The sequence below is a fragment of the Leguminivora glycinivorella genome, chromosome Z (genome assembly GCF_023078275.1).
Source record: "Leguminivora glycinivorella isolate SPB_JAAS2020 chromosome Z, LegGlyc_1.1, whole genome shotgun sequence".
Classification (NCBI taxonomy): domain Eukaryota; kingdom Metazoa; phylum Arthropoda; class Insecta; order Lepidoptera; family Tortricidae; genus Leguminivora; species Leguminivora glycinivorella.
This window is the reverse complement of record NC_062998.1, coordinates 18,326,569-18,350,057: the sequence shown is the minus strand read 5'-3', so window position 1 is coordinate 18,350,057 and position 23,489 is coordinate 18,326,569. Positions and strand designations below refer to the sequence as shown.

The window sequence follows — 23,489 nt, the reverse complement described above, 5'->3', positions numbered from 1 at the left end:
ATTGTGACAAATTCGATATGAGTCTAGTAGCCTATTATACATAAAACATAATATTACCTCAATTTAGATGTATGCTTGTGCTTTAAGATTCTTACTACACCTAGACCTCTTTCTTTCCATTCACCAGAAACAAATATCAACAATTTTGCTCTGTGTGCAAAAAGCTCATCTTCATCTTCTTCACCTGTTACAACTTTTACCTGTACAAAAAAAAACAATAAATAAATAACTCTTCCTAAACACTGATCAAGGTGTATTATTTTTTATATTATTATGTGTGAACAAGCAGCTAAGTATTAAAGACAAAATTATTTTATGTACTCCTTGTTCTCGATTTCTTTGCAGTTTGCATTTATAGTTTATTAAATATTCTCCGACATCGGGATGATAATGTGGACAATCAAATGAACCAATCCATGATATCAAAAAAATAATAAGTAAGTTACATATAATTTACAAAACTAAGTATGTAATAGTTAGTTAAATATAATTTACAAAACTAAGTAATAAATAAATTACGACTTACTTTATCAGGCAAAGGAATAATTGGAGTTATTTGTATGTGGTGTCCTTCATCTTCAGAGGCATACTCGTTGCCGTCACTCTCTTCTCCGTTATCTTTTTTAGGAGACTTAATGGGGCTCTTAGCTTTAATTAGAGTCTTTGGCTTAAACACAAAGTCGAAAGTTGCTGTTTCATTCGGTTTTTGGGGAGTTGGCAATAAAGCTGGTTTTTCTTTAGGCGTTGGGGTCTGTTCAGCATCACCAGTTTTTCCGGACTCCAGTGTTAATACATTACTTATAGGGCTGGTATCATTCTTGGGTAAATTGTCAGATTTTACTTGAAGATTTGAAGGAATGCCAAAATTGAATTTATGAGCACCAGTACCATCGAAAATAGAAGTAGTATTAGCCTTTTGTTCATTGCTATTGCTTGTGTGTGGAATTCCGAAGTTAAATTTGGGAGTTGAAAATGGAGTGCTGGCAGTAATGGGCTTACTCGCATTTGGATCTTTTGGGCTATTGCACGCACAGCATGTATCAACAGCACCTTCATTCCTAATCAAACATTGTTTGCATTCCCATGTTCCAGCTGCAGGTTTGAACATGTCTCCCCATGAAGATTTAACTGGCGCACTGGGTACTTTTTGTTCTGCGACCACAGGATTAGATTGTTGGGGAATACCAAATTTAAATTTAGCTTCATTGTTAGGTTTTTTAATCTCTGTTGTCTTTATGTTTGCTGTAGCACTGACAGGTTTCTTTGGGCTATTACACGCGGGACAAATTTCGACATTGGCTTCATTCCGAACTAAACATTCTTTACATTCCCACGAACCTTGCTTTGGTTTGAATTTATCGCCCCAATTAGAATTTGCCGGTTTGCTTGCAATAGTAATTCCAGTTTGTGAATTTTGTTTCGCCGCATTAAGTTCTTCTTTCGCTGCCTTGGTATCATCTCTCAATTTAGATTGGGCAGTTTTTACTACTTCTATAAATTCATTGCAAGCTTGTACTGTTTTAAAACGGAGACAGAACGTTTCAGGTGTGAGTTCACCCTCGGAAAAGTCTTGAGCACACCAAGTGACCGCTTTGTCAACATTAGGCATTTTCTGGAATGTCATTGCTTTTGTAACAGCATGGTTGCAGCAAACTTTCATTACCTGCTCTCTTCTCATCAAAATGCGCAATTTTTGCGGATTTTCTTTGTTTACGAGGATTTTTATATTACCGAGGCCACGTTCCTTCCATTCCTTAGCAACGAAGCGTAACAACTTGGCTCTGTGTTCAAATAAAACAATTTCATCTTCTTCGCCAGTCTTTGTGTCTACTAATGCTGGCAAGGGCACAACGGGTGTGAACTCACCTGTTGGCTCGTATTCTTCTACCGTATCTGAAGCACTTAATTTATTAGTTACCTCAACATTTTGAACTGATGTATTAGAAGTGTTCGTTTGCGAACTCGAAGTATTGAATAAATTGCTAAAAGGTGATGAAGCAGGTCCTGTTTTGAAATTCAAGCCACTAAACACATTAACTTTATTTGTTGGTGTAACTTCAAAATTTTTTCCAGAGGGCTTTGTGTCTTCAATTGTTTTAAACGCTGGTGTACTACTAAAAGTGAACCCACCAAATACTGACTTAGCAGGTTGTGAATTGTTGGTTAGATTTGATTTCATATCTATTGTTTTAGCAACATCCGTTTTTACACCTGTTTTATCAAACTTGCTTGAAGTCAGGTTTACCGGGGCTTCTGGCCCTGCACTAGATGACTCGGACATAGTAGCCTCTGATCTTGCTTTTTCGAATGTTTCGTAAAATTGACGCGCTATGTCAGCTGTTTTGAATCTGACACAGAACTTTTCTAGCACAAGGGTTTCATCCGCATAGTCGTTTGCTACCCAAAAGTAAGCTTTTGTTTCATTCTTCATGGGTTTTATTTCCATGTAGGATGTTATAGCATGATTAGCGCAAATTTTGTGAATTTGTTCTCGTCTCATGAGCACTCGAACTTTTCCAGTGGTTTTATGTTTAAGCAATTTCATGTCGCCAAGTCCTCTTTCTTTCCACTGATTATCGACGAACCGATAAAGTTTCGCCCTGGCTGAAAAAATAACAGATTCGTCTTCTTCTCCAGTTGTAACTTTTACTTCTGCTGGTAGAGGTATGATAGGCTTGAAATCTGGACATGGATCGTAATTGTCAACCGACGTGTTACTTTTTTCAGACAATGTTCTAGATTTGTTATAACTTTCATTAGCTGCACCTATAGAAACTTCTTCATTCAAGCTAGTATTGCCTATTTTAGGCGAAAAAGATAAAGCTGCCGCAGAAGGAGAGTTGGTGGTTGGGGTGGCATCTTTGAATACCGTGTTTTGAGTCCAGTTGGAAGATTCCGTGATGGAACTTGTTTTATTTCCAAGTGATGGAAAACCAAAAGCTGGAGTAGGTTCCGTAGCAGGCATTTGTATTTGATAATTATGAGGAATACCTTTGATGTGCTTTGGTGGTACTGTTACACTAAGTACTGGCGCTGGGGTTGAAGACGGTGGTAATGGATCTGAAGATGTTATTACAACATTTGCTGGTAATGCACGTGGACTATCCTTGGCATTTTGCGTCATAATCGGTGCCGTGACTGGGACCGTCGAATGAGGTACTGGCAAAGTTGAGGCTGTAGCTGTGGTTGTAACTGAAGCCGGTACAGGAATCACTGGTACAGCTGTCTGTTGAGCAAGATGCGCTACATCTAAATACATTTGATCAGGGTTAGTGAAAACGCCTGGATAATTAACTTGCGGTCTGGCGGGATCAAATATTGGAGGCGCTCCAGGAACTGATGATGGTTGAGAAAATTGAGAATATAAATTGAATAAATTCTGACCATAAAGCTGGAAGGGATTTGGTGGTACAGTGAATGGCGGTATTAAACGCTGGTTAAATGGAGGCATAACTTGTTGAGCAGTGAAGGGCAATTGAGCTGCAAAAGTAGACGCGGCTTCATTTGCAGCATATCCCTCATCAAGGTTAAACAATTCGTTTTCATTGACCGTCTGCTCAGAAGCTTTCTTAATTTTGTTTATGTCCTTCTTTAGCTCGGCTATTTGTTTTTTCAACTCTGTGACCTCTTTACACTCTTTTCTGCACTCATTAACTTGTTCTTTGACTTGATCTACAGAAATTTTCAGCAAAGCAAATTGATCGGTGGTGTTTTGCATATTTGAATTGATAGTGCTTATAATTTGATTTCCCAAGATTCGATTTTCTTCAAAAACACTTTTTGCAAGGTCAATGAAATCATTGATTGCTGCAGTGTCCCGTTTTAGCAAACTGGATTTCATTTTATCATTGGGTTCTAAAAACGGTTGATCACAGTTAGCGTTAGGAATTGATGTAGGGCCCATGCTCAAGTGTGGTAATCGTTTTGGAGTCGAGCTAAAATTCCGCGAATATAGTGATTGATTTATAAGAGGGGCATCCTCATTCCCACGGAAAGAAAAATACTCATCAGAAGAATTCTTAACCTGTCTATCAGTTGCTCCAGGTGCACATTCATTTAAATTCAGGTCTAATTCATTTATTAACTCTTCAGTTTCGATGAGTAGCATGTGGTCTGCTTTATTTTCAGGATCTTTTAGTTTATAATGGGCTTCGTAAGCGTATTTTTGGGCCTTTGATAATAATGACTGATACTTTGCATTAGATTCATCATTAGAATTAGTTTGTGAATAATTGTCTTCATTCAATGCCATTTTTTTGTAAGCAACACTGAGATGATACAGACCTCGTGCGCTTTTCAATGTTGACAATAGCTCGATTGCCTTTTCATAGTCGTCGTTATTTAACTCGTAGAGTGCCACATACAATTTAGATTCTTCAAGTAAAGAGTTAGTATCTTTTGGCACCAGACTCAACTTTTCAAACATACGTTTTTCGGATTTACTAACTGCATCAGTGCTCTTTTTCTCCAATAGATTTATTGCTGATGTATAGTATAGGACCGCTCTCAACTCCCAATTTTTTTTGTCATCAATGTCTGTAAAAAGTTTAGCCCGGGTACTGAATGTGCGACCTAGATCACATAAAAGTTCTGGCTCCATGCCGTGATTGTCCACACATCGCACTATTTCTATGCCACGACTAAGTGTTGCGCGAATATCTGTCATTTCTGCTCCTAATTCATTTTGACTGAACTTGTACGCACAGTCCCACCACTTCATATGGGACAAATTACATAGTAAATCTGTAATATTAGCCGGTAGCGTTTTTGGCTTATCTGCTGGAACACCAGAATCTCGCTGTTGGCGTGACGTCAAAGTAGCACAGTAAAGAAACGCATACACATCCAACTGACATAAACTTTCTGGGCCACAATTTGCATCATTTTGTACTGCCAGTGGAAGCATATCAAAAACTGTTAATTTAAACTGTGAAAATTCTTTGTATTTAGACAAAAGCCACACAAAATGATGAAGTGAGTTCCCATATGATCTTTGAGCTTCTTCATCATGGATTTCGACTTCACTCCTTTTAGGTAAAATCAGGACAGGCGCGTCAAAGGAAGTTGAAACCAAATGTGATGTATTGATTTTTTCTAAATGATATCTGCTCGAGAAAATCTTTCCATATAATTTGTCTCTCCAATGTGTGCCAGAGCAATTTTGTGAAACGCGATCCAGGGAAGATTGCCTTTTATCGTTAAAATTAGACAGCAAATAATGTCCAGTTTGTGAACACCTGTATGACCCCTCAGAATACCAGCGCCGCACCGCTTTCTGTTGCATATCTGGAGCAGAAATAACCCAGCTAGCTGAGACATCTGGAACTGATGAATGCCATGCCATTAACATCAAAGGTTCAGCATCTCTAGCCGCATCTCGCCAGCTGTGTGTGGCTCCACGCTTGAGCAATAATGTTGCAGCAATGAAGGAAAATTGGCTACGATGGTGTTTTAGAAGACCAGTATGAAATTCGCCATGACCGGAATTGATTCCAGCTTTAGCAACTCTCTCTATAGCTTGATCGTAAATGTGAAGAAGCTCTGTTGAATCAAAAATGCTCCTATCTTTGTGACCTAAAGTTTGGGTAATACTCAAAACGCACATTCGCTCTGCAACTGTCAACCAAAGCAGCTGAAAAAGCCAGTCGTTGTTGTTTCGGGGATTACATTTAAGAATTTGTGCAACTGTCTCATACCAATCATAATTATTAAGAAAGTTGTTCTCCCCAAACTCGACATTGCAACTATGGGTAAATGCTTCTTCAATGTTATTATTCTTCAAATAAAATTTCAGTAATCTAATGTGTAGCAGAACATCCTTAGGCCTCACAGCCAATTCTTCTAACAATAGACCAACGAGTGCTTGTGGGTCTGGAATAGCCATAGACAACAACTTTTCACGTAGTTGAAAGGTAACTGGATGCTTTGGAAACATTTTCTCCGCCTTGTCACACCAGTACTTAGCGCGACCTGGATCAGTGCTTTCTTCATCATCAGCCAAAATTTCACAAACTAAAACAATAAGAATGCAACAGTTAAAAAGTAAGAATAAACACCCATTTCATGTGTAGGGTTCCATAGCCTCACTGTATGTCCAGAGAAGGCTACAAATGATTTGCTTTAGTAGTTTGATTCAGACCACAAACGGGAAATTAAAAAGAGAATGAGTAGACTGGGCAGAACAAACTAGCCAGGTCCTTGACACAGCTGTATCGTTTTGACCTATTTTGACTAACTTGCCCCACTCAACTCACTTGCTTTTTAGGGCAAAACACTTTGTCTTTGACACTCTGAAAACACTCTGTTATATGACGAAGCCTGCGCTGTGGATCTAAACGTATGTATTTTTTAATGATTTCTTTGTCTTTTAAGTTGTTATAAACAACTAATTGGCCGCTCCCTAAAACTAATATAGATTATTCCAAGTTAGCCATACCATATTCCAAGTTACCTGTGACTGTGAATTAACGTGATTTTTTCATTGCGAGTTAATGTATTTATAGGTGGTGCTAATTGAGAATCTTTACTGTTTATTTACGTATATAAGTGCCCTTGATTACATAAATAAAATAGTGACATGTCCTAAACTAAAACCATGAATATCAGGCGGTTTAGCACAAATTGCGTTGTCGAGCGCGAGTCCATACATCAAGCGCGACTTCAAGTATGGACTCGCGGGCGAGAGTGCTAGTTGTGCTAGACCGCCTGGTGTTTATAAATAATTACATCAAATAACACCCTAAGGTCAGTGTGGGGAAGACCGTCTACCCGAAAAGACCGTCTATTGACTATAACTTTTGTGTTTATATATCTACGCCTCTCACACCTCCGGAGGTATAGCAGTTTTTCATCCTTAATCCATTGGTCTTCAATGTATATCCCTAGGACGAACACTAGTTAACAATAAACTTGATTCGTGTTTCGAACTCGAACATCGAGTTCAACATGGTTCCGCAAAAAATTAAAATAAAATAGAAGCAGTCGGAATATTTGTATATTGTGTATGTAACGTAGTCATTTAATAACCGTTCTTTCTGACTAGTACTATTAATCTCAAAACGCGCTCAATTTCGAGTTTTATGTTCTGAAATATGTAACTTAGAAATTGTGCCTACTCAGAAAGTCCGGCATAAAAGAGAAAGGCAAGACCGGCATATGATACACTAGGAGTTGCCAACCTTTTTTAGGCTTTATTGGAAATAAGTTGAGTGTAAACAATATCAATATATAGGTACGTTTTTGGCTTATGATAGTTGTACCGTTTTTGATTTTAACTTCGAAATACAGTTTTGAAAATGGTTCGTATGGTGTTACTAAAATCATTCGAAAGTATTAAGTAAAAATAAAATATATGTGACATGGTTGTGAAGAATGATAAGAGGTGAACAGAAGTAAGCGTACACTGCATTATTCTTGTTCATCATCATATTTAAGTTGGTTGAATTATCGTAAGTTTTACCCGTTTTTTATTATTTCCGTTTAAGTATATGTAGATTGTGCAACATGCGGCGATAAATATTTCAAAAGAGAGTAGGGTTTCATGTTGGTCATTATTTTTATGATCAGCATTACCCAACACGGACCTTAGGGGTACCCTTTAAAACGGTTTTGACCGACTATTTTACGGATACCCGACCGTTAATTGACATTGCTGACTGTCACTTTGACACTAAAGTCGTCATGGGTATCGTCAAATATGTTTTCAGTGATGCTGATTTCATAATTAATGACCAATTTGGAATCTGATGTTGCTGACTGTCACTTTCACACAACGGTCATCATGGGTGTCGTCAAATAGATTCTCGGGGGTGCTGATACCAAAACTAATGACCAATTTGGAATTTGACTTGGCTGACTGTTACTTTGACACAAAATTCGCCATGGGTGTCATCAATATGTTTTCGGGGGTGCTGATTTAAAAATTAAATACTACTTTGGAATCTGACATTGCTGACTGTCACTTTGACAAAAAAGTGGCCATGGGTGTGGTCAAATAGGTTCTCGGGGGTGCTGATTTCAATAACCAATACAGCCAAAAAACTGTTTGATGCCACCTATGACAACTTGTAAGTCAAAGTGGTTGGTTTCCATTTGGTCATTAATTTTGAAATCAGCACCCCTGAAAACCTATTTGCCGACACCCATGACGACTTTGTGTCAAAGTGACAGTCAGCAATGTCAGATTCCAAAGCGGTGTTTAATTTTTAAATCAGCCCCCCCCCCCCCCCCCCCCCCCCCCCGAAAACTTATTCGACGACACACCAGACGACTTTTGTGTCAAAGTGACAGTCAGCAATGTCAGATTTCAATTAGTCATTAATTTTGGAATCAGCACCCCCGAAAACCTACTGACGACACATATTACGACTTTTGCGTCAAAGTGACAGTCAGCAATGTCAGATTCCAGATTGTTTATTAATTTTGAAATCAGCACCCCCGAAAACTTATTTGACGACACCCATGACCCATGATTAATCGTCTTATTTTAATCGTTACTCGTTAGTCGATTACTTTTTGTCCAACTCTGGTAGTGACACTAGTGACTATAGCAAAACCAAGCATTGCTAAGAAATGTTACCAAAATAATTCACGTATCTCAATATCCTGTTACCTTTTCTTAATAACAAAGTTTCAAAAACAGATAAGTAGTTGGATTTATATGAGCCTGAAATATCGTGACTAAATTGGATTCGCAGTTGTTCGTAGGAAAAACAGTATTATGCAATATCTGAACCTGAAAAGAAAAGGTTATGAACCCCATCTACGGGGCATATGCCGCCGGTCTTGCCTTATAAATAGAAAAATGCTTATATGTTCAAAATTTCAATGTTATTTTATTAATTATCTAGCACATCATGCCCTGTTATTACGTAAAATAACAATGATCATGATTTTGGAACCTAGTCTCATATGAAATTACGCGACAACAGGCACTAGACGGTCTTTCCGTACTCATCGCGGGAGGACGGTCAACCCGCCGAGCCTTAAAAAATTTGATTTTTATCACTTAAAAGTACCTTATTTCACCAAAATATTATAAATGCTTTGTAAAATATAATATTTGCTATCCCATGGGACCATGCGCATTACGCCAGACTACATTATTTATAGAGTTTTATCCACTCAAACTTTATTTCCATTAAAGTATGCCGGTCTTGCCCGCACTGACCTTACATCTATTAACTCATGCATGGAAATAGCAGAAGGAAATAATTGATCAATCCCAAGGGAAGGGGACTCAAGGATGTTATATACCCACAGACCAATACAACAAGACGGCCCTTACAGGGCGACTCGCGGTCACCAAGCATACGACAAATCAGGTGTATAAAAGTTTGAACGCGTTCGACACCGATCAGTAGCGCCCAAGTATACGACCCGCTAACAGTGTTCGTGTCCGCTCGGTAAAAAATCTTAAATAATTAAAGAGCGTAGCCGTGTTTGCATAGAAAATCGGCCCTTTCGCCAAATGTTCACTGTAATTTTTTTTTAAAGAGCTCTCATGACAAATATTATTTACTGTAAGTTTGAGGTTTCTATCTTTTTTATTTTCTGAGATATGATTTTTTTATTAATTTACATAATATCCATTTTTTTCAACATTGGCTAATGCGATTCACTTGAACTTTTGGGACAATAATATACATGTAATGACTCACATGTTCTAGCAATAATATTTAATAGTGCCGAAAAAAAACTTTGCTTAAAGTAGGAAACAAAACTTCAGTATTTTTTTTTCTCGCTTTTTAGAAAAGCGACACCTACAGTTCTTTGTCAAGTAATTGCTTATATAAAGGCCTGCAACATATATTTTTTTTCAAAATAATCCAGTAGGTACTTCATACTAGAAAATGGAATAATAAAGGATACTACCCATACCGCAAACGAGCTACACAGTAAATAGGTGAATTTTAGTCGTAATACCTTTATGAATGCAATCTTCCAGTACCAATATTGTTAATAATAAAGAGGTTTGCGACTAAAATTCACCTATTTACTGTGTAGCTCGTTTGCGGTATGGGTAGTATCCTTTATTATTCCATTTTCTAGTATGAAGTACCTCCTGGATTATTTTGAAAAAAATATATATTGCGGGCCTTTATATAAGCAATTACTTGACAAAGAACTATAGGTGTCGCTTTTCTAAAAAGCGAGAAAAAAAATACTGAAGATTTGTTTCTTACTTTAAGCCAAGATTTTTTTCGGCACTATTAAATATTATTGCTAGAACATGTGAGTCATTACATGTATATTATTGTCCCAAAAGTTCAAGTGAATCGCATTAGCCAATGTTGAAAAAAATGGATATTATGTAAATTAATAAAAAAATCATATCTCAGAAAATAAAAAAGATAGAAACCTCAAACTTACAGTAAATAATATTTGTCACGAGAGCTCTTTAAAAAAAATTACAGTGAACATTTGGCGAAAGGGCCGATTTTCTATGCAAACACGGCTACGCTCTTTGGTTGCAAACAATGGTCTCTTGCAGCACAAAGTGGTGTGGCAAGTCTTCTAACACTTCCACATATAAAAAAGATGGAATAACATTCCACAGTTAAGTCAAAATAATTATTTTGTTGAATATTGTTTATTATCCGCGGAGTTCATTTATACTGGTCAATATGGTTGTACTGAGCGGCACCGAGGCGCGTCCATCCCTTTTTGCCTAGTTAACAATGCGATATGCTATCCCTTTCACGTAAACGACTAGGGATGGGGCCATGTTAGTTTATCTGTTGCGGGAACTTCTTACTACCGTTCGTACCATGTGCTACCATTTTATGAAATATAAAAGAAAGCAGATTTGTAATTGAGTATAATTATCTAGAATCTGTAGAGTCTGTAGTGTTATTTAGTTGATTGATTAGTTTAGAATATTTAGTTGGTAATTTAACTTAGTAAACGTAAGTAAAAATGCACAGTTTAGTTATTAGTTACTAGAATGATTTTTATTGAGGTGCTATCACAATCATCATCCTCCTTGCGTTATCCCGGCATCGGCATTCGCCATGGCTCATGGGAGCCTGGGGTCCGCTTTGGAAACTAATCCCAAGAGTTGGCACTAGTTTTATGAAAGCGACTGCCATCTGACCTTCCAACCCGAAGGGTAACTAGGCCTTATTGGAATTGAGGTCAACAACTCAACATCATAATCAGATATGAAATTTAATCTATGGCCACGTTTCTGGTCCATCAGCAGATCAGCTCCATGATACCATTATGTGTGCAAAATTTCAGCTCAATCGGTTAAAAATATCTGCTTTAAAAGTAGCATGATTTCACCCGAATATACTAACATTGCAAGTTAAATAAAAGCTTGCAAAAACGCCTAACTTGCGCATTTCTTACCATTACTTGTAGAAATAATACTTTATAACTAAAGAAATATAAATAAGTTAGAAAAACTGCTATAATATTATAATTTGTTGCATAACAAATTCACTACAGTACTGGTACCGGTACCATTGTCTATAATAGACATGTCCCATTCCCATCCCTACGGATAATCGTAAAGGCGCGCCATTATTTGAAACGACCAATGGCAGCACCGTGCGCTCCCCCCTCACCCCGCAAGGATTGGTGATTTGCGTCTCGAACAATATCGCTTGCATTAGGCTTCTAGTGGGGTGTTCTGTGTATATACCAAATTGTATGAAAAAAAAATCTAAGGCCTGAAATACGCACAAGCGACGTAAGGCACGATGCCGTTTCAAAACGTTTCTATACAAAATGTACTAAGGAGACGTATCTTAGATTACACTCAAGTGGCCTGGCGCGGCCCTAGCAGGCTGGCCCGCTGGCGATGCGCCGCTTGCAGAGACAACTCTAGCATCGCGCAGGCGGCACGTTGCTTGCCATATACGATATTATTTATCAGCAACAAAAAATGTGTGATGATATGGTATTAAATATAATTATGGAATGGAACAATACCCCGCTCTTTACTTTAGCATGCCGAAAAATATTAATATAAATGTACAAAATAAATCCCCCCGTCCCGTGTGGCGGCGGGTGAAGAATTTCACCACCCCCTTTCTTCCCGTGGGTGTCGTAGAAGTCGACTGTTGGATATGGGTTAAATTGTGGCGTAGGCGAGAGGCTGGCAACCTGTCACTGCATTGTCACTATTTGGATTTCTTTTAACCCCTTTTTGGCAAAAGTGGCACTGAAACTTAGTAGTTCATGTGCTCTGCCTACCCCTTTATGGGATACAGGCGTGATTATATGTATGTATGTATGTACATAATAAATTAGGATATTCATGTAATTTTTCCATTATATTAAAATATCTATGCTCTTCTGATAATTTCCACACTTGGTTGATTAATGTGTTGCACCACACCAAGTGCATCTTCGTCATCTGAAGAGAAGGACATGTTATCGCAACGAACTCAGCCTATATAATGTTGCATCGTGCCGTCTCTTCGCCTCTTCTATGTAATCTAGATTTAGATCGCGTCCGCGTGTGCGTGTGGATTGAGTGAGCACCTTCCGAAAATAAAAATAAATATGCTGATCATTTAGTAAAAGTTCTAAAACAATTGTAAAACGAATCTCTGAATTTGTAAAAAGATAAATCAAAAGATACAGTTATTAACATGTGCTCACCCAGTTCTCACAAACTACCAACGAAAACAGTGAATGTATTCATTTAACATATAATATTTATATACTAACATTTAGTAAAAAATATGCCAACTTACCTCTATAAATTTTAGATCACCTAGTGACGTATTTAATTTTTTACAAATAGTTTCTTATGCTCACTCAATCCTCACACTTTTGAAAAGCCGAATTTTGATGAAAAACATAAGATTTAGACCCCTATTATATGTGTATAGTTTAGTAAAAGTGAAATGGGAATTTGTAAAATACAAAACGAACCACTAACGTGTCAGGTTTTTTATAATAAATTTTTGTAAGTGCTCACTCAGTCCACACGTTTTGAGAAAGTTAAAAATGTAAATATCTTAAGATTTGTAGCACCACAGACACTCGAAAGTACTTCAACATTTAGTAAAAATTTTTACTAAATATCCACCATCTAATATTTTATATTGCTATTGCTATCCACCATCTATTGCTATTCAGAGTCATCCAAATTAATGTATAAGACACACGAAATTTCATCTGAAGTTGGCTGTCAGCAAGGTGACCCTCTCGGCCCAGCTATTTTCAGTTTGGCGATAAATCCAATAATTAAAAACTTAAAAAATCAAAATTCAATGTTTGGTATTTAGATGACGGTACCCTAGGAGGCGACGTGAATACTGTACTTTCTGATTTGTCTTACATAAAAAGCAGTTTCGGACTTATTGGTCTAGAGCTGAATTTCAGCAAATGTGAACTTTTTATTCAAAAGCCTTCTTATACGTTCACTGATTTTAAACCAAAATTTGACGTTCTAGCCCCCAATATCAAAATAGTAGACAAGTATTCCCTTAGCCTCCTGGGTTCTCCCGTATTTGAAGAATCTTTTCCCAGTTACGTTTCTAATTCCATATCTAAATTCAAAAGTCACACTGATCGGTTACTCGAAATTAGCCCTCATTATGCTCTCGTAATTCTTAAATTCTGTCTTTTTGTCCCTAAATTTACATATGTGCTCCGTTGCTGTCCTTTCTGGAAACATCAAAATTTACTGTCAGTCTGTCACCCATAGATGATTTAATCAAAATTAGTTTAGAGACAATCCTAAATATTCATTTGAGTGAGGCCTCCTGGTCTCAAGCATCCCTTCCTATTCGGTTTGGTGGTTTAGGTATTCGCAAAATTACCAGTGTCGCTTGTGTGTGTGTGGATTGAGTGAGCACCTTCCGAAAATAAAAAAAAATATGCTGATCATTTAGTAAAAGTTCTAAAACAATTGTAAAACAAATCTCTGAATTTGTAAAAAGATAAATCAAAAGATACAGCCATTAACATGTGCTCACTCAGTTCTCACAAACTACCAACGAAAACAGTGAATATATTCATTTAACATATAATATTTATATACTAACATTTAGTAAAAAATAGGCCAACCTACCTCTATAAATATTAGATCACCTAGTGACGTATTAAATTTTTTCCCTTGCAAATAGTTTCTTATGCTCACTCAATCCACACACTTTTTGAAAAGCCGAATTTTGATGAAAAACATAAGATTTAGACCGCTATTATATGTGTATAGTTTAGTAAAAGTGAAATGGGAATTTGTAAAATACAAAACGAACCACTAACGTGTCAGGTTTTTTTATAATAAATTTTTGTAAGTGCTCACTCAGTCCAACGTTTTGAGAAAGTTAAAAATGTAAATATCTTACGATTTGTCGCACCTAAGACACTCGAAAGTACTTCAACATTTAGTAAAAATTTTTACTAAATATCCACCATCTAATATTTTATATTCGTTGTCTGGTTTTAAAGATATTCCGACATAACTTTTCTCATACAAATGTATCAAGTAGGGTGACCACACTATGTCGGCTCCTGATTTTCCCCACCTTCCCATTGTCATATTGAGATTGGGGAGTTTCGTTCAATTTTGATAATAGTTTACCGGATTTGTAAGTGGGAGCGAGAAAAGAATAACTATTTCTCGCTCCCACTTACAAATCCGGTACGCTCATCTGTTAGCGCGATTAGATTACCAGGTTCTGGTTTCTTACTAGTGAAGTATTATATTCTTTGTTTCTTACCAATTATCATTCATGTCCTTTTTAATGCATGCATGTCGATATGGTTATTATCCTGACGTCGATAAAAATTACACAATACATACATCATCACTAGGCCAAGAACATAACCTAAAAACAGTTTGCAGATGGATAATTATTAATTAATATGTATTAGTTTAATATTATCAAAATTGAACGAACGAAACTCCCCAATCTCAATATGACAATGGGAAGGCGGGGAAAATCAGGAGCCGACATAGTGTGGTCACCCTACATGATACATTTGTATGAGAAAAGTTATGTCTGAATATCTTTAAAACCAGACAACGAATATAAAATATTAGATGGTGGATATTTAGTAAAAATTTTTACTAAATGTTGAAGTACTTTCGAGTGTCTGTGGTGCTACAAATCTTAAGATATTTACATTTTTAACTTTCTCAAAACGTGTGGACTAAGTGAGCACTTACAACAATTTATTATAAAAAAAAACCTGACACGTTAGTGGTTCGTTTTGTATTTTACAAATTCCCATTTCACTTTTACTAAACTATACACATATAATAGCGGTCTAAATCTTATGTTTTTCATCAAAATTCGGCTTTTCAAAAGTGTGAGGATTGAGTGAGCATAAGAAACTATTTGTAAAAAATTTAATACGTCACTTGGTGATCTAAAATTTATAGAGGTAAGTTGGCATATTTTTTACTAAATGTTAGTATATAAATATTATATGTTAATTGAATACATTCACTGTTTTCGTTGGTAGTTTGTGAGAACTGAGTGAGCACATGTTAATGACTGTATCTTTTGATTTATCTTTTTACAAATTTAGAGATTCGTTTTACAATTGTTTTAGAACTTTTACTAAATGATTAGCATATTTTTTTTTATTTTCGGAAGGTGCTCACTCAATCCACACGCACACGCGTCCGCACCGTATCCGTTACTCGCCTTATGCCTTACGTCGCTTTGTGTGTATTTCACGCCTAACAAATCAGTAACTCCATACCAAACAGCGTTTTGAAAAAAAAAATATAATAGATTAATAATTATTCGCATTAGCGTCGTAATTTGTTTTGAATATGATGAGTATTGAAATATCCCACAGAACAGAATAGAATAACATTTCATTCAAATCCACAGAGAACCTCCTATAGAGTGCCAGTATGGCTAATTTTGTTCCCGGTACAAATCGCCAAAACTTGAAGCGCGAGGCTCGGGCGGGGTGATATGTTAGCGCGCTGCGATTGGTCGTTTCAAGGACGGTGGGCGGGAGCACTGTTGCATAAGGATGGGACATGCTTGTTACCGTAATTTATGTTGACCGGTTTTGGTTGAATTATTTTACCAGAAATTATTGTTAGTTATTATTAATAACAATGCATACTATAAAAAGGTACATACATTTTACTTGGTATTTCATATGAAATCTTTTAAAGATAAAAGTAATGAGAGCTTTAATACTGAAATCAGACATCATGTTCGTAACATCCTTTTTTACGCACTAGTATCGTAATGTACTATTAAATCCACTAGTATATATACAGACACCCTGTTTCATTGTGTCAAGCCAACACCGAGTTCCCTAGCACTTCTTACGAGTTCATCATGACCCCCATCTTGTGGTACTGGACCCAACTACTCACCAAGAGGATCCTAAAAAGCCAACACAACATATCATTATGTCAAGCCAACACCGAGTTCCCTAGCACTTCTTCCGAGTTCATCATGAGGCCCATCTCGTGGTACTGGACCCAACTGCTCGCCAAGAGGATCCTAAAAAGCCAACACATCATATAATTATGTCAAGCCAACACCAAGTTCCCTAGCACTTCTTCCAAGTTCATCATGAGGCCCATCTTGTGGTACTGGATCCAACTGCTCACCAAGAGAATCCTAAAAAGCCAACACAACATATCATTATGTCAAACCAACTCTTAGTTCCCTCGCACTTCCTCAAAGTTTATCATCAGGCCTATCTTATGACACTCAACCCTACTGCTCACTAAAAGGATCCTAAAAAGCCAACACGAAATATCTTTATCTCAAGCCAACTCCGAGTTCCCTCGCACTTCCTCCAAGTTCATCATGAGGCCCATGTTGTAGTACTGAACACAACTGCTCACCAAGAGGATCCTAAAAAGCCAACACAACATATCATTATGTCAAGCCAACTCTGAGTTCCCTCGCACTTCCTCGAACTTCATCATCAGGCCTATCTTATGATTCTCCACCCAACTGCTCACCAAGAGGATTCTATAAAGCCAACACATCATATCATTACCTCAAGCCAACTCCGAGTTCCCTCGCACTTCCTCCAAGTTCATCATCAGGCCTATCTTATGAGATTGAACCTAACTGCTCACTAAGATGATCCTAAAAAGCCAACATAACATTTATCGATTCTCATACTGCCTTGGAGTTCATCATCGGGCCCACCAGTGGACTCGCATGGGCGTCACTGAGTCAAAAAACCTGCATTTAAAAACACTGTCCATGTTTTGATGATTGTTTCCAGGGCTCGGATACCGGTAAAATTTTCAAACCGTTATCATGTACTTGCGGCAAAACTAATTTCGTTAGTTAAAATTTCGTTTCCGCTCGAAAAACCGCTATTTTTAAACCGGTTTTAGGGGAACGCTTTCATAAAGGTATCGTTCGATTAACCGGTTTAGAACAAAATAAACCGGTTTATTCCACAGCATGATAGGTAATTACTGTTCAAACCAAACAAAAAAGTCGCTGTGTGAACGTAAGTATTTACGCGGTGCCGGTGCGTCTCGCCGCTCGTCGAATAAACCGGTTTATTTCGGTTAATATAAAGTTCTCATAACGTTCGCCTTCTTTAGAAAGATCGGAGTAAAATCGAAATAAACCGTTTTTAACCGGTTCCAAGTCTTGATTGTTTCAGCTTTAGCAAAACTACTACCTACTTACGAAATAAACTATAATAAAAACTAAGAATTAAACTACTTGTTTACCTACTAACCAACCAACCATAAACTACAAACCAACTACCTAAATAAAAAAAACTACACATTCTACAAATTACTACTTACTACTTAGTACGTACTGACTACTCTAACAAACATCGGAAAATATTATATTGGTAGAAATTATTATTTTCATCTCTACTTATTGCGTAAACAAATCCGGTAAAACGTTGTTAAAACAAAACACGAGGTCACGGTAATAAACAAAATCAACATTGTCACATCACTACGATACACGTGCTTCGTAAGAAAGGAATAGCACATTGCATTTTTAATTTGATGAAAAGGGACAGAGTATGACTGTCGCGTCAACTACTTCTAGTGGCCAGTGTAAGTTGACCTATGCTGGCTCGGAATAAATTATAAATATGACTTACCTGTGAAATGTAATTCCGTCTGTTTTTAAATTTGACTTTCTTGTGGTTTTTCCACACCATTTCACACTACAGGTGGACATTTTTAAGCATCAAATGCCCTTTTTCAATTTTTTTTTTGCGAAAAACACGCGCTCTTTGCGGATCTGCTACTTGGTCGCAACTGAACGGGCACGGCGAGCGCCCGCGCTTATATCAGTGCAAATACTAGGAAGGCTGGCAACCGCGAGTCGTCTTATAATTCATGTCTATAGGGGTTGGTCTGTGTTCAAATCGCATGCGTAGAGCCTATATAAGCAGCAAACAACTTTCGGAAGGCCCCCATAAAGTACATCTAAGGTGGATGATTTGTGTTCTTAGACTTGGCCTAAAAACTATTCCTCAAATTGAATCATTGAACTTATTACAAAAAAAAAGCATTATAATTGCGAATATATGCAGGCAAATGATCACATTAATATTTGTTAACAATCCCCAAAAAGTTATCCTTGCAGCTATTATTGCATGTTACTTCTCCTAAGATTGGTGATCAAATTAGAGGTTAAAGACGTAAACAAATGTCACAGGTTCTCTAATTGTAATTGACCTAAAGAACCTTCCCTCAAAGTTAACGGAAATCAATAAAAACACGTTGTATATACAGTAGCGGAAAAAATCTATCATACTGATTAAATATCGAAAACAATAAGTCAAAAATTCTTAACATTGACTTTTGTATCAAGTAAAGACTAATTATAAAAACAGAAAATAGCGAATCCTACTAACAATATAATATAGATAGATAGATGGATTTATAAATATCAGAAGTCACTGGTTATGAAAATATACCACATCATTATTTTACTATTTAAGGCCCACAGGGCTGCCCAGCATAACTTGGGCATACAAATTGTTTTAAAAATGAAATTAAGTTGACCTAATAGTCTTTTGCATATGCACCTGTATTGTAAATTTAAGTTAAGTTTTTTTTTAAATAAGTATGCAAATGTGTCCGAAAAAAAGGTTAGATTACTTTCCGCTACTGTATACATGTATATGCTCATGAGGAAACTGTATAATACACAGATTCCTGATAACATATTTGAAGACTAAAGTTAAACTTCTCCGGATTTCACCTAGTATCAGAGTCCTAATCAGCCTTGAAAGTTCTCAAACACAAAATAACTAATAAGCATAACATTACAATTTGCATTCGCATAGCATAGGCATTCAGAGTTTTATGAATGAATAGCACCCAACTTTGTCTCTAAATACAATGATGATTGTGTTTAAACATTTCCCTTAGTCCTTTACAAGGCCTAAACTATTTCTATGCCAAACTTATCTGCATTGGTTCAGTGGTTACAAGTTGGAAGAAGTAACTCACTAACAAACTTCAACATTTATATTATTAAGTAACAAAGAGGATATTATTACACGAATAAATCTCAAGAATTGACATGTATGTTTGATTATATTCAACTGATGATAACTCTATTCATACTAATTGTGTGTGTGTCTGTTTGTTTGTCTAGTTCACTGCAAAACGGAGTGACAAATTGATGTGATTGAAGGGTTAGTGGTCATACATAACATGGTAAATTTTTTGATAAAACAAGTATTTTCAAGCAGCAGGTTTTTCAAATAATTTGTAGATTTCAAACTACATAATAAAAATACAGCCAATAAAATATTCTAAATTATTTTATAATTATTTCAAATCACAAAATAATAATGGAATATACAAGATTAACACTGACCAACCTATTTTTTTTATGCATATTGCAAGTCTAACTGCAACAAACCTACTTAATGTGATCTTGGTGATTTTTCAATGTTAATCTCAAGACATTCGAACTTGTTTTTTTTTTTCTGTTTATAAGCAGAGCTTGGAAAAGGCTTCTTTCCTATACTTAAAATATTTTATGCAGAGCATGAAATAAAAAATCAAATCATTAGAAGAAAAATATGGACAGTAGTTATTTTTAAGCATAATTTCTATTTAATAAGTCAAAGAACATATAAAGTAAATGAGTTGACAGTGATGTCACTTAGGGTTGCCAACTTTTTTTTAGGGAAATATAGTATTTTAGAAAATTCCATCTAAAAAATATAGTACACCGAAATAAAATATAGTACGGTACACATAATCGATAACCAAGTCGTAGAGATCGTTCTTTCTGTCCACTCTAAGGGGCTCCATTCGGTTTTCATCGATTTTTGACAAGTTTTGTGTTGCATTGGTTCTCTTATTTAAGTATCGTCGAAAGTTGTATGGCCGAATATCACTTCCCAACTCACGTTTCGCGCAATTTTATTCCGCCGAATGTTCATTTCCCAACTTATTATTTTATTTGCCAAGCTCACATTTACCAACTTAACATTTGGCCTTTTTTAAAAAGCAAACTTTCATGTTGTCGAATGTTTTACTTAGCGTAATATATAACTAGTTGTACCAAATGCTTTATTGAACACCAACAATATATATGGCGTATTTAGAAAAATATGCAATATTGAGTCTTCTATCACTTTCTACATTTATTGACAGGTATGCAATTTTTACTTACGTACCTATTAATATTCTTTTAATTTCAATAGTTACCTACTTACTTTTTTTACAAGACCCATATTTAAAGAAAATATACCCATATTATAAGTACTTATATTTTTTATGAAATTAGACATTGTTTTAAAAACATTTTTACTTCAATGAAATCTAGACATTTATAAAAATGCAAAGCGATTTTAATTTTAAACTAATTAAGGCAAAAATTTTGACCAAAGAACCAGTTTCGGTCCTAAAATAGTTCAACTTTGATGCTAAATATCACAGAATCAATGAGCTGTGAAGTAGGTACCTAATTATGGGATGCTAGTTTGTTTAAAGACGATACTGTTAATATGATATGCTTTAGAAACTATCGTAATATTCATAATACCAATGGATTCAAATTGAAGCTCATCGGAGTAGAGAATCCCCTTAAGAAATGTCGTTATTAAATATATCATGGAAAAAATACAAATGTTTTCAAACAACGGTGGCTTTATACGTAACTGCAATATTTGCAGGTCAGAACGAAGTAATAAAATGTACAGAGAAGGTTAAACATGAATAAAAGCGCGAGCGGAGCGAGCGCGAAATTCTTTTCATTGTCAAAACGCCGCTCCTGGTGGTTTGACCCTAGTGTAAATTCGCCACTGGCATGGACCCCAAAAATATAGTACTTTTGCGTACTATATATGCTTCATATAGAATATAGTACGCTGGGCCAAAATATAGTACAGTACTATATTATATAGTACGGTTGGCAACCCTAATGTCACTCCTCACCTTTAGCACCTCCATATTAGCAAATTGTTTTGACGGTCTTAAAAAGAAGCTGATTTGACTAGGAAACTAACCTAATGGTGAGTTGGTTGCCTCATAATCTGATATAATACATATCTGACCCTTTAGCAATACTTGCCTTGTAGCGCAAGTCCATACATCAAGTGCAACTTCAAGTATGGACTCGCGCATGACAAGGCAAGTTGTGCTAGAGGGTCAGGTTCTATAACAAATATTTAACATCTAGTAATCATCAAGTTTGCAGAATAATGCATTGATGTAACAATCCCATTGGGTTTCATTAAACCTAACAAAGGTACCTACAACATATTGTAAGCACCACTAACTTGCTGGTTGGTTTTGGTTGTGAGTTTTAACAAACTTCGGGATTAATTGTCTTATTATAAATTAAATTACTTAACATAATCCCAGCACCTGGTATGACAAAAGCTGGTCATTAAATCAATAATTTCCTGTTTACATGTTCTTAACTTCAAATTAACCACAGTAATTATAAGATCTTTCAACATATTACTGTGGTGAACATGTTAAACATAATATCTTACTAAATACTTCAGATAAGAAGTAGCTTAAAAGTTTAAGGTACAACTTGATGGTTTATGGTATCAATGGTATAATGTTATGATATATGGAGAATACAATGTGTTTTGACTCAGCTCATCAAGTGAGTCTTGATACCGATTATAAATGACATAATAAATGAACAAAAGTAATGCAAAACGTATAACTCCTAAGGTACCATAAATATTCAGGCATTCTTGAGCGCAATGAAAAAAAAATTTACATTAGCAAACACAAATTACAGTACTTACTGTTCAAGACTAAACTGTTCTGCGTGGGACATAGTTCATATGATGTTTTAAATTCCTCCAATGCCTTTTTCATCTTTCCTAACTTCTGCAATGCTTGCCCCAAGAGGGCATGTGCTGCTGCGTTCGAGCTGTGTACATGTAGGTATTGTTCCACATATCTGCAGCAGTTAGCATAATCTCCCACTTCAAAATACAGCCGCCCAATCGAATAACCCCGAGAAGTGAACTGAAATAAGAAAATCCTAGTAAAATACACGTCACTTCACTTGAAACATCTTAATCCCGTCGGTTGATGAGATCGCGCTTACCTCTTTCAATGGTAATTTTGATATTAAATTCTCCACGTGGACATCAATATCCTTTTTAGTTCTATACATTTCCACGACCAAACACCGAGTTATTTATATTTAAAAACCGCGATTAGACATAGACGAAAGAAAGCGCATGGAGCAAAGATGCGGTAAAGGTCTTCGTCATTCCGGTATCTCAAGCAAAAAGGGTAATGCGTGCAGGGTTGTCAGCTTACAATTAAATTTACCACTTAGCGAACAAATATGCAACAAAGTATTAAAAATTTATAATTTTAGTATGTAAGGGTTCAATAATAGATATGTATGTTAAAATGTTCATTATTTTCTACACCCTGTCAGGGTTCATGATTCACATAAATTGTAATTGTATTACATAATTATGTTGTACATGATTGCAATAAAAAAAATAATTTCATGGAACTTTGGAATTTAAGTAAAAACAGTTTACTTGATCAATGTTAATATTATAATAATCAACTTAATTTTGAATATTTACGTAGCCGTTAATATGTGCAAGTATGCTTAACATTCCATGAGCCACAAATAAGAATCAATGGATTGATATTGGATTCTGACATAGTAACTTTAGTACTAATTATATAATTTTTATTACTAATAAATTCCAATGAACTGTATAAAACACTGACCAAATCATCGAACGATAGATTAAGTACCTACTTCATTAGTTTACACGGTAAAATTTAGTCGGTAATCAGGAGTTAAAAAATATTAATTATTAACATGAATAGAATTCAATACATGAGATCTCATGGATTTTACTTCACCATCTAATTAATATAATAACAGTCAATGATATCGTTAAAATTAATAGCCACTGGATACATAAACCCTGTTTTTATTGAATTCCGTTAACTTTAAGGGATGGTTCTTTAGACTAAATACAATTAATTTCTCTAAGAAACTAGCGTCTTAATTCTTACGGTTATCGAGTTATTAAAAAAATAAAAATAATTACTGAACACGTGTGTGACAGCATTTACCACT

General features: G+C 35.9%; 1 protein-coding gene across 1 annotated transcript in view; it reads right to left on the bottom strand.

The window, feature by feature from the left end:
* LOC125240589 (E3 SUMO-protein ligase RanBP2-like) overlaps positions 1-22,646 on the bottom strand; it is a 38,352-nt gene extending 15,706 nt beyond the window's left edge. The window contains exons 1-4 of the mRNA XM_048148540.1: positions 22,482-22,646; positions 22,174-22,399; positions 527-6,012; positions 58-200 (exon numbers count right to left, since the gene is read on the bottom strand). Coding sequence (XP_048004497.1) covers positions 58-200; positions 527-6,012; positions 22,174-22,399; positions 22,482-22,550 — 5,924 coding nt within the window. The 5' untranslated portion in view covers positions 22,551-22,646. The remainder of the gene's footprint in view (positions 1-57; positions 201-526; positions 6,013-22,173; positions 22,400-22,481) is intronic.
* Between the last annotated feature and the right edge of the window lie 843 nt (positions 22,647-23,489).